The 12,921-nt window shown below is 35.9% G+C and overlaps 1 protein-coding gene across 1 annotated transcript in view; it reads left to right on the top strand.

Annotated features, from left to right (window-relative positions):
* The window catches only part of USF2 (upstream transcription factor 2, c-fos interacting), a 243,371-nt gene that overhangs the window by 98,935 nt on the left and 131,515 nt on the right, over positions 1-12,921 (top strand). Inside the window, exon 4 of the mRNA XM_044080489.1 lies at positions 12,209-12,303. Within this exon, the coding sequence (XP_043936424.1) occupies positions 12,209-12,303 (95 nt within the window). The remainder of the gene's footprint in view (positions 1-12,208; positions 12,304-12,921) is intronic.

Genomic DNA, 12,921 nt, shown 5'->3' with positions numbered 1-12,921 from the left:
CATTTTGACAGGTTCAAGTCTTTTTGGGGTATAAAATTAATGATGGTAAAATAAAGGTTATAGTAATAAGCTATGTACCCTCATGTGAATTGGTTCAGCAATACTCATTTATCGGAACACGATAAGATGACGTTTTTAGGAGTGTGTGGATTAAAACGGATTCTGTTATGGCAGCTAAGGATATTTGGAAAGAGACTAAAAAGATAAAACAAGAAACTGGAAGTTGTTGATTGTGGATATGGATAAAGAGGTACAATTAGCGGAAAATTTTTTTAGTCTCTTTTTTTTATATACTGATCATTCATATTTTTTCAACCAGAGAAGTCATCAGCGATGATCAGTACAATTAAAAGACTTTATTTCAGTGGGAAGAAAGCAAAAGTTAAGTTGAAGAAGTCGATCCTCCCCACAGGCAAGGTGGCTTAGGATTACCTGATTTGAATGGATACTTTAGAGCTGCACGGTTAAGGCTCATATGTATAATGCAAGAAGAAGATTATTATAAATCAAAGAGGAAAGGGATGATGAAACAGAGGGAAGTTTGAGAAACTGAAGAGAGAGAAGGATTTTTGATGCTGATCCTTCAGGAGAATAACAACCATACAGAATATTGTATTCATAAAAAATGCATAAAGTATTGTATGAACTAAGATAATATGGGACTGGATAAAGTTGATTTTACCAATAGGGATGACTGAAAGCAGGGTATAGAAAATAGGCAAAATGTGGGCTGCCATTTGCTTAAGAAAATTGGCCAAAGAACCAAGGTATTAGAAACAAACAGGTAGGGAAATATAACAGACTGTTCTGATGCCAAACAGATGTTTGAACTCTAGGTTGTAGGTTGCCTTCCCCAACAGGGATTGATAACCGAATATAGGTAAGAGAAAGGTTAAGGAAGTGCCAAGTTACAGACTAGCTTTGATAGAGTTTTTAGCCAAGTGTAGAAGAGAGGCTACAGTTAAATAGATAATTTATGGGGCTTATAAAATATTGCATGGCAACTATACAAATTAATTAGAGGAGGATAAAAAAGATGTTTGGAAAGTCAATTTGCAAGACAGCTATAGGAGGGCAACTGTGTGGCTCCCAGTTATGTGGCAACTTTCAGAAGGTTTTGGATTTAGATATTAATAATGGGGAAGTTTGCTTTGAAGTGTTTTTGCTTAAGTATTTTGTACTCCAGTTACATTAATGTGAGATGGCTTGCTAGGAGATGTTATATACTTCATCAGGCCTCTTTGTAGATTACGCCACAAAGATAATTGAAGCACAGTTATTCTTAAGTGTGATTCTATGGTATCCAAATACTGTCAGACTAAAAAGAACTTCTGGGATTTATATTATGGATATAGCACATATCTGTTACAGAAATTAATTTTATGGTAGTGCTAATATTATGTCAAGCGCAAGGATTTGTTGTATCTTAAACCCAATTTTCAGATCCATGAATGAAAATGGAAGGCTGAAAAATAAGCCAGTATGTAGAGCAGTCTTACTAGTTATTCAGTTAAATTTGCTTGTGTTGTACCTTTCAGTTCTGCATGTTGAATATTTAGCATAAAGAATAAACAGATAATGGCATATAGATATATAGGGTAAATACATTATGTTAGGAGAATAAACAGATGAGAACGGTAGAAAACAGTAACCAAAAGAAATATTAACTTGGGAATGGGTAAGTGAAGCATTGTTCTCAGAGCTGATGTAGTGATTTATGTCAAGATGATAAATTTTATTTTTTATAAATTGTTGTTGCTTTCAATTCAATAGTAATTTAGAATTGGTGTATGGTTATAGTATATTATATTAATTGTTACTTAGAAAGTTGAATTTAGGGACCATTGTTCATGGTTGAATATATATAATTCTTAGAGTAGATATGTATTAGTTAAGCTAATTGATATATTTAATTAATTACTAATAAATTGAATGGTTAGTGTATTTCATATAACATGATCTACTTAATAATGTAATTTATTTTCTTAATTCTTAAAATTTCATTCCTAAAGTTGAATTCTAATAGGTTGCAGATGCAGGGTTAGTTTGAGTTTAATGTCTAGCTGTTCATCACTGGTAGTTTGAAAGAGATATTTCTTCAAACTAGGAACATTAATTTCCATGTTGGTACACAAGTGTATTGTTTGTGTTTACAATTATTTTATTCTATTTGTTATGTCTATACCAAAAATAGATTTCTAGTTATGTCTTAAATGATTAGTTCTTACCTCATTTATTATTTTATACTTCCACATATCATTGTGCTAACGATAATGTTAAAATTGACTGTGTTAGCTTGCATTGATAATGTTACAATGAATTCTGTTAACTTGTATTATGTTCTATATAAAGTGTTTAAGATTAAATATTATTGGTTAGAATAGTGGTGATAAGGGTAGTCTAAATTTCAACTTAGATTTCAGATTTTTTTCTGAAGGAAATGCGTCTACTTCAGTATATTAGTAGACTCAATTCAAAAGAATATACAGTAATGTTTTTCCAGTCTTAATTAAAAAAAAGGGTTACAGCTGTTTTCTGAAAAAAAATTCTACTGTAATGCCTAAAATTATTAATAAATGTATGGATAATAAAGGAATGTTATGTCTCCTAGTGATTGAAATGCAAGGAAAGCTATGCATTTCATCTAATGTTTGATTGCCAGGGATTGGAGCAAAAATCTCTTAAAATACTTTAATATGTTAGTGTCATATATGAGAGAAAGCATTATTCTAGCTGGAGGATTTAATTGTATATGGAATAATGACACCAGTTCCACTAGTAAATCAGAAAGGTCTGTGTCAGCTAAAGCATATTTTTTTTTTCAAAACTAACCAATCTCAAGTATGTAAACTAGGGAACAAGACTCTTAACGTTTACACACCATTTGTATAAATTTGATACATAATCAAAAATTGATAAATCATTTGAAACAAAAAATTCATGTCCTTTATCACTGTAGTGCTGTCACTTTCATGGTTTTGGTTTAGTCAAAGAAATTAATCTTTCAAAATAGACTGCCAGCTTGCATAACAAAGTTAAATGATTTTAAAGATTATTTTTAATAGAAATTAAACAAATTTAGATATTAATAATGAGGAAGTTTGATACCATTTCTAGATTTCACTCAAAACTTATTTGGTAAAACAACCACTTGATATTCACAGAAAAATAAGAAAGAATGGGAAAAGGACTTGCCGAGGCTGTAAACTAAAACTGAATTTAAAACTCAAATTGCAAAAAGGTGATAAAGATCTAGAGGCAGAAAAAAAAATAAATTGATAAAATAAAATGTATGGAAATAACGCAACATAAGGTTTTGATAAGTTTAGAGAAAATCAAATTACAAACATTTTCCTTAAATCCAAAAAAAAAAATGCATAGAATAGCAATTAGCTCTAAAAAAATAACACAGATAATTCTATTAATGAGATAAAGGGGTTCTATATTACAAGATTGAAGCTTTACTTAATCGAATAAGTAAAGCTCGAACTTGTAATATTGAAACCCTAAATTGTCGAATGACCGCTGTAACCCAGGTTAACGCTTACTGTGGCAGTTATGTGGAGTATGCCCGTTTCTCCAATTTGGAGCAATCTCAGAGTTGATATATTTAGGTAGGGGAGGTGTGGAGGGAATGGCCTCCCACATCGGGGGGTGTGGTGGGCAAAGCCCCCCCCCACTTGATTTTGGATGTAAAGTTGTTTTTTCATTTGGCCAAGGGAAGTGTTTCCCTTGGTTGAATTTGGCTGTTCGATAATTTTAGCTTTCGATACTACAAGATCGAGCTTTAGTTAACTAAAGCTTCGATGTTGTATATAGATGTGATAAAGGCACTAATGAAAAAGGTTACTGAGACAGAAGACATTTTAGAATGTTTTAAATACTAATACAGTGATCTAAGTAGATTTGGTACTATTACAGTGATCTAAGTACATTGAGCAATTTCATTGAAAATTTTAATATAATTAAAAATTTTTAAAGGAAAATATTCACAGCAGACTTAAATCAGAACAAATAAAGAAATTGGGAAAACTATTCCAATGTCAGAAATGAACAAATTAAGAAACTGAAAGGTAATAGTGCCAGGTAATGATGGTATTATTCCTGAGTTATACAAGTTACCACATGTAACTGTTTTATTAAAAGTTGCCATGGGTAAATCTATGATCAGCATTCTCCCTTCTTAAAAATGTACTTTAATCTCTCCCATACCAAAACAAGACAAAGATTCATCTTTGTTTTTCCCATAGACCTATATCTCTTTTAAGTATAGAGTATAAAAAATGTCTATCCTAGCCAACAGAAGCAAACTTTTTCTTCCAATATTGTTATTCAGACTGTATTTCTATAAAACAGATGCAAGATAATATTAAAGGAGTAATCACACTGATTCAGTTTGATAATTTCACAAAAAGAGCTTACAATAATGGGTTTAGATATAAATAAGTTATTTGATTCTGTTGAATGGTCAGGCGTATTTAACATGCTAAATAAGTAACTTAATTTTATGTTAATATTCCTTTACTTTTGTTAGATTGGGTTCACACGTATCAGTCAAAATAAATAAGGGCATTAAACAAGGTTTCTGTCACCTTTGCAATTTGTTCTAGCTGTAGAACAGTTGCTGATTGTATAAGATTAAATTAAGATGTTGGATTTAATATGAATGATAACTTTTCATTAAAAGTACAACTCTTTTGCCAGTGATATCTTAAAAAAAATCATATTTATCGTTAATATTTTTTTTCTTGATTATTTTGTTGTGTAACTTTTAATCAAAGTAAAACAAATGTTCAGTTAATAAGAAATTAAATGAGATTCTAAAAAGTAACAGTGAATTTAATTGGAGTAGTGAGCAAATAAATTACTTTAAAGATAGATGATTGCTAATTACAGGCATATTTTGGATTTCCTCAAACATTTTATATTTGTTTACTATTGAAGAAAGGCTGACTTTAAAATAGTTTTGCCTAAGATTTTGTACATTATTCAAGCTATTACTATTTCCTCCTAGAAAGATTATACTGAAATTTAATACTGTACTTCAGATAGTTTTATAGTATCCTAATAAATCAAGAACAGCTTTTGAATTTCATCCTTGAAGCTAGGTATCTGGTAGTATTGGTCTCATTGATTTAGAAACCTTGTTCTATCATCATTTGTTAATATAGTACTGCTATGGGATAGTCCATCATATATGGCTAAATGGTAATCGATATATGAAAATATATGGTTGGATGTCAGTGATTCTAAACTTAAATTATACTGTAAGATAACTACATAAAGTGGTATTGAAGAAATATTTTGCTAAAATACAGGTAATCCGTTACGTTTATATGTATAAACAGTACTCTTAAAGTATTAAAAATATATAGTTTTGAATCGGTGGATATAAAACAATGTTTCTTTCAATCTTATTTCCTGTTGTCATTACTGAATATTGTTTGACTCATCAAATATTTCTAAACTGCTGATTTTTAAAGAATCAGTTTTTTGAATGTTATAACTTCTGAATTCTTAATATCAAAATATGATAGAAATATGAAAAATTGGCATACTATACAAAGTAATAGACTGTATAAAATATTCTAAATATGTTTAATGCCTGACACCGTTAAAAGAAATACTCAGACTATAATTGATTTAAACAAAAATAAATTAAATAATGAGGCTAATGCAGAATATATAAAATGGCAAGAAATCATTTATTAAATGAAAGTATTTGGATTACTATATAAAAATAAAATGTTCAGTCTTAATTGAAGAAGGAAAAAAATAAAATGTTGCAGTCATCAACAAATACCACTTCTTTACATTGGAAACTATTTTCATGGAAATATATGCATATATTTTTTCTCGTGCTTCATAAAATAGAAATTATGTATAAAAAGTCAGTGGATGCTAGAGATGTAAATTCACATTGAAAAAAATTGCAGCCAATGGCTTTTGATTCTTTAGTTGTACAACTTTTCTGGAAAGAAATTAAAATTATCATGCAAGCATTATTGTTGATAATTTTAACCTTAATAAATCTTTAGTTTTATGTAACGCTCTAATCCCTGATACCATTCCAGAACTTAAAAAAAAATCTCTTCTTTAGAGTATACAAGCAATAGCTAGGAAAGTAACTAAACATTTGAAGAATGACAGTTGTGGAATTTATTAATATTGGTAAAGTTGTCAAAATAAATTAAGAACTATTAAAATGAGATCAACTAGAATAACTTATAACTGTGATTGTTGGTTAAAGTTAAGTACCTTATTAGAGGAATACTGATTAATTATTTGCTGAACTATTATAAATAGTTTGATGTAGGCAGATCCATAAATAGTAATTATTTGTTTATTGTGTGGCTTTGTTTCTTGATGTTCATATGTGTCGATCAAAGGCCAGATTACTGTCTGCATATGATTCCAGATCCCTGTTACTCGTAGTGGTATCTTATCAGTGGAGTAATTTACCTGGATGGATGTTTTCCCCAAAAGGCACTATAATACACTTCTTTGTATTGAGTTTAAATCCGTGGTTCATGGGTATAAACTAGGCTAACTAGTACTAGAGCCCTTGTAAGCCTAGCTGTGTACCCCAAATGTGACTCAGAAATTTAATTTATATTGGGGTGATTTACTGACTGCCTCTGTCCATCAGAGACATGGGTGCCAGACCACGGATGAATTTATGATTATCCATCCATTGGTGAAAGTTGTGCTTAAATAGGAATAGGGACAACTCTGTTCCGCATGGATGGAGAGCCTTGTACAGAGAGTGGGAATTCTCTGAGAAACTGTCGCTCCAATGTCCTATTTGACACAAGCAAAATTTAGGGCTTTTAATGTAGTATTTCTGATGCTATTTGTTTTGCAGATGTGTAAAAATGTCATCAAAACAGGTTCCAAGTTTGCCTTTTATGGTAAGCAAAGATCATTTGAAGAAGTCTGTATGATACAGAGTAAAGAGATGGGGCTTTAAAGTGATCAGCTTGGGACATTGTATTTACTCCTTATATCCTTTTTTTCCAAGGAATCTCTGTGGACATTCCAGTTGCTGCATGTGTCTGGTCGGGTACATACCATAGGGGGCATTATATCTATGATAGGTTTGATGAGGGACGAGTACAGTAGTATGATACTTCTCTGGACCTAGATGCCATGCCTTTGCTTATAGCTTGAGCAACATAGAAGGATTTTCTTACTACATTGGACACATATTGGTCGAGGGCTAAGTTGCTATCTATACCAGTTCCCAGATCCCAGACTAGTGAAATAAGTTTTAGGGGTGTATTATTGATGCAGTTACCAAAGGTGGCTGACTTCCCCAAAGGTATTATAATGCATTACTTGGTATTGGGTTTTTTGGCATGGCTTTGTCACCAACCATTTGTCTCTTTTAAATGTTCCTGAAGGGCATTATTTTCTTGGCGGGATTAAATGACTGCTTTCAGTTTGCAATCATCTACGAACTTCGTCCGCCTGAAATGTTTGACATTGCTTTCGCATCCGATAAGTAGATACCAAAGAGGAGTGGGTCTAGCACAGAGCTCTAGGGGACTCCATTGGTGACCGCCTCTTTGTGGAGGTGACCTCACCAATTCTAACTTGCTGGGTCCTATCAGTGAGCCAGCAAGCAGTTCAGCATGCTATAAAGGGGTTTATACCTAGTTCCATAAGTTTAATATACCCAGGTGGGTTAGTGTGTTGGATGCTTATTGCCTTGGTGACCTTTTCAAGAAGTCCTCCAGATTCAGTAGACATGGCCTTCCTTTGACAAAGCCAAACTGGAATGGGTGCAGCATCTGCAAGTCTCCTATGTCTTTGTTGATAATTTCCATGGTAATTATTCCCATGGCTTTGCAAAAAAAAAACTAGTCACACTAATGGGTCTATAGTTTCCAGGTTCTGTTGAAGGGCCCCCCCTTATGAAGGGGGATGAATGACTCAGTCCTCCATTCTTGTGGCACAAAGCCTGCTTTTAAGATTGTAGTTAAATAATGAGTCCAGGAGTCCTGATAAAGTCATATTTTAGACTGTTCAGGAGCCATGCGGGGATGTTATTTTGGCCCATTGAAGCCATGTTCTTGGCTTTAGGGAGCACAGCCAGTACATTCTACTTGGTTGTAGTTGGACGAGTTATATATGAGGGTGTTATTGGGGGGGATGTTTGGGGTTGGGGGGAATAAAGTTGGAACTGAATTTGCCTGCTAATAGGGTCAGTGTATCGCTAGGCTTCGTGGATATGGCACCATGGACTACCACTGCAGCAAATTGCTGCCCTTGAGGTTTATGACACAGCTGAATGCCTTATGGTCATCTTACACCTGATAGGCTAACTTAACCTAAAGGTTGGCTTTGCTTGACCTAATTATCCTTCTTAATTGCCTTAGTTTGATGAGAGTTTTTATCTTTATGGTAATTACCCTTCCTGATTTTTGTCATAGTTTTTCCTTCTGTTATATCCTGTTTAATTTGGGATGCCAACATGGAGGCTTGTTTTGCTAGTCCTGGGCTTGCTTCTGGTAAAATGTTTTTTAAAAAATTGTTAAGAAACACATATTTGTAATGCGTATTGCATGAATATTTAAAGTGATGTTAAAAAGTGGCTTGTTTTCTTTTCTATTAATGTGTGCCCATCTCTTAACATAATTTAATAAAAGTGTTTAAAAAGGAAAAATAATCCCTGATGCTTACATTACAAGTAGGACATATCCATAGGATAATGTAGTTGCCAAGGATGTTGAAAACCAGTAGATAAAATAATGATCTTTTGACAAACATACGAACAAACTTGTTAACCTATTTTTAATACAATTGTACACTTGTAGTAGAGGTGAAGGCAGAGTATTCCATAGCCTACGCGAGTTCAGATTCACTTCCATAGACCTTCTGGGTAGGTTTTTGACGGTCTGGAGCTTGTTTTGTCTCTCTACAGTTGAGTGTTTCAGAGTTATTGTGTGTCATTCAAGTTGCAGTTACTACTTCTGGAGCGTATCTGTGGTTTTGTTGATGAGATTTTCTCTGCTTTCTAATTTTATCTTTTTACTAAAGATGTTCAGCCTTTTTCTGTTCTGGAATATGAATACAGTATCTTATTACAAAGGTTTCTAATTTTGTATGTAATATGCATTTATATTCCTTCAGAAAATTTTTGTTTGTTATTAAAATGAACGTATACAGATATTAATATAGCTGCATTAATCCCCCTTCCTCTGCAGGGCTAAATAAAATTACAGAGATGGATCTTGAAATGGGGTAGCCTTTATCATGGTGCACAGTCTAGCATACCTGGGTGTTGGCAGTTACAGATTATTCATTCAAAGGAATATGGCTTGCAAGTAGAATTTTACCATTCCTTGGGCAAAAGGTACTGTCTCACCATCCCTGTAATAGATAAGTTTCAACACCAAAAACAACCTGACACTTGCGATTAGCTCCTTTCCCAAGAAAGTGGAAAATGGATTCAGTGTTAATTATCTTGGATTTGTCTTCTCAGCTTTATTGAAGATGTTACACAAATCAGGTACATAATCCACGTTTTATGTTAACAGGGATTAGTTATTTGCTCTTCTGTATTGTGGAAGTTCCAGGAACTCTCTGAGTCTCTTTTTAGACTGTGGGTAGTCTCCAGGATTTTTGTATGTTTTGCTCAACACTAATACCAGAGTATCTCATATTTTCCTGTTGTAGCATTTAGGAACTGGTACTACATTTGAAACATGTTTGTAGGTTCTGTACCACATACCTGCTTACTTTATCTCACTGTTGTTCTTTCACTTCTTCTACTGTGTAAGGCTGCTCTAGGAATGTAGCAATGTTTCAACAACTATTTTTATCTGTGAGTCTGTCCTTTTAGAACCCGTAGTAAATTCCCTAGTTCTAAAGCTTTTTCCCTCTTCTGAAGGAAATTTGCTTCACTTCTGTCGTGTTACCTTATGGGAGCAGCAGTTTTTGTCCCATTAATTTTGTGTGTCTGGGTGTGCATGCAGATGTTCGTGTTTTGTTGTAGTCATCACATTTGGGTTATCCCTGCCAGGGTAGCCCTTGGCCGGCCTGAATACCAGAGAGTTAGAATTTCTGCGTCGGTTGCTGTCCCTTGCGGACTGATGTCAGGTCGTCAGTGGTATAAAGGAAGGCATCTGACGCCATTACATCAGTCTTTCTTGCCGTGGAGCCCAAAGCAGAAGCAGTTTGCACAAGTGCCAGTCGGCTGCTACCCGAGTTTCATTTCCGAATTGAAGTTGAAGTCTTCAAAAGCTAAGTACCCCGTTGGGGATCCTTTTTTCTTGCATTAACTGATGTCATTAAAAGATAATAATTGTCTCGCCAAACCAAGGACAATTCTCATAGCTCCATACTGGCCCAGACAGTACTGGTACCCCTTGCTGCACAGCCTGTCCCCGCTGCCTCCATGGAATCTTCCACAGATTCCAGGCCTCCTAACCCAGAGGGAAGGGGAATTCATGAACCCCCAATTGCAGACACTCAGTTTGGCAGCTTAGCTTGTACCCTAACCCTTGACCAATCTGCCATCCTCAGTAAACAGGTTCTGGATGTTATCCGAGAGGCCAGACTCCCTAACACCAGAAAGTCTTATGCAGATAAATGGAATAGGTTCTGCACCTGGATCCAGGCTAAGGGGGCCAATACGGCACAGCCCTCCATCCCTCTCATCCTGGATTACTTAACTGACCTGCTACACAGTGGTCTCTCTTTCTCGTCTATAAAAATTCATGCATCTGCTATTTCTGCTCATTTTCCCACTGAGCAGCCTCTTTTTTCACACCCTCTGATTAAACGGTTCCTCAGAGGGGCTAGTAACTTGAGGCCCCCCAAAAGGGCACCAACACCAGCTTGGGACCTTAACTTTGTCTTGGAAAAGCTCACCCTGCCCCCTTTTGAACCAGCTTCTTCTGCAGAGATAAAATTTCTCTCCTGGAAGACGGCCTTCCTCCTGGCCATCACTCCAGCCAGAAGAGTCTCTGAGCTGCAAGCACTCATGGCTGTGGAACCCTTCATCATCTTCCATGCAAACAGGGTATCCCTCAGAACTAATCCATCCTTCATGCTCAAGGTGGTGTCCAGTGTGGCTCTCACCCAATCCATTCATTTACCCACCTTCTTTCCTAACCCCCAGAACGAGGGGGAAAGGATTCTGTACTCTCTAGATGTGCACAGACATCTTAGATACAATCTTGACAGGACTAAACCCTTCAGAAAGTCTGATCAGTTGCTGGTTAGCTTTGCTTCAGGGGCAGAAGGCAAAGCCATCGCTAAGCAAACCATTTCCAAATGGATAGCACACTGCATCTATTTCTGCTACAAGCAGCATGGCAAGCCTCCCCCCAGGGGGGTCAGGACACACTTCACCAGAGCAGCCTCCATCTCTGCAGCTTTCCTCAGAGGAGTCCCCACCAGGGACATCCTGGAGGCTGCCACCTGGACATCTGTTTACACCTTTACCAAGCATTACCACCTGCGCTTCTTCTCCAAATCCAGGGCAGGGTTTGCCTCTGCAGTCTTGCAGGGCATGCTAGTCGGCCCCTATCTTCTTGGACTGCCTCCACCCATTTCCTCAGCTTTGGGACTCTACCCAAATGTGCTGACTGCAACAGTGAAACATGAAGAACATAGTACAGTTGTGTGCACTTACCATAAATGTAGATGTTCGAGTGCATTCACTGTTGCTGTCCTGGTTTCCCTCCCTCCATCCCCCTTTTTTTTCTCTTTTCCTTCCTTTTTTTCCTTGTTTCCCTCCTTTCCTTGCAAGGGACATATTGGTATTTATTTTCCACTGGTGGGGTTCTACCACCAGAGCTACTTTGGGGACTCCTGACAGGTTAGGGCAAGAAAAACTGATGTAATATAACGTCAGATGCCTTCCTTTACACCACTGACGACCTGATGTCAGTCCTCAAGCGACAGCAACCAACGCAGAAATTCTAAGTCTCTGGTATTCAGGCCGGCCGAGGGCTACCCTAGCAGAAATAACCCAAATGTGATGACTGCAACAGTGAATACACTCGAACATCTGCATTTATGGTAAGTGCACACAGCTGTACTTTTTACTTGGTTTAGGACTTTTGCTTCATGATAGAAGTTATGCTGAGGTGTCGAATGCTGCTTTTCAGTTTATCTGAATTTTGTTTCTGGCCTCTTGAGTCAGTGATTTCTCAGGTGTTTGCACTAAATATGTTTTCTTTTTAATTGTTTACAGTGGAGAGGCGGAGAAGAGATAAAATCAATAACTGGATTGTCCAGCTGTCCAAAATCATTCCAGACTGTAATACAGACAACACCAAGACAGGAGCGGTAAGGCTTTTTACCATTGGCTTTAGTTCACTATTCTCGTATGTACCATGTGATTACAGAGCCTTGAGATTGTGCTTTAGATTATAAGTATTTACAGTACATCTTCAGGATTCAGAGAAGTAGGTTCAAAGAAGTCATCCTGCCTCTGTATTCTTCCTTTATTAGACTCTTCATGGAATATAGTATTCCCTTTGGTATGTATAAATTGAAGCATAATGCTCAACTTGCAAGGCCCCCTAATATCCCTTACAAAGAAGATTAAAGGCCTTAAATCCTTCAGCTATCCTGACAGAATAGCACATCTCTGCTTTATACACAGTAAGTCTACAGGCTGCCCAAGGTGACTTGTGTCTATCTTTTCAAGCCTTGAAATATGCAATCATATTTAACATACTATTTCTGTGTAAAAGCAGTGGCTCTACAAACACCCAGTTGTTGACCTCCAGTCCCGTAGCAGATCAAGTGATATTGTAGTGCATGCCCCCCCCCCCCCAACACTTTTATTACAGTGCCATCAATAAATTGAAACTATTTGGAAATTGAGCTTTCAGTTGGATAGTTTGTATGTATGAACAAAATTTACATTTTCCCCCTCTGATCTGTGAGGATTTTGAATGG

Source organism: Protopterus annectens, chromosome 8.part0 (genome assembly GCF_019279795.1).
Source record: "Protopterus annectens isolate FY-2018-M chromosome 8.part0, PAN1.0, whole genome shotgun sequence".
NCBI classification, from domain to species: domain Eukaryota; kingdom Metazoa; phylum Chordata; order Ceratodontiformes; family Protopteridae; genus Protopterus; species Protopterus annectens.
This window is presented reverse-complemented; position numbering and strand designations above follow the sequence as displayed.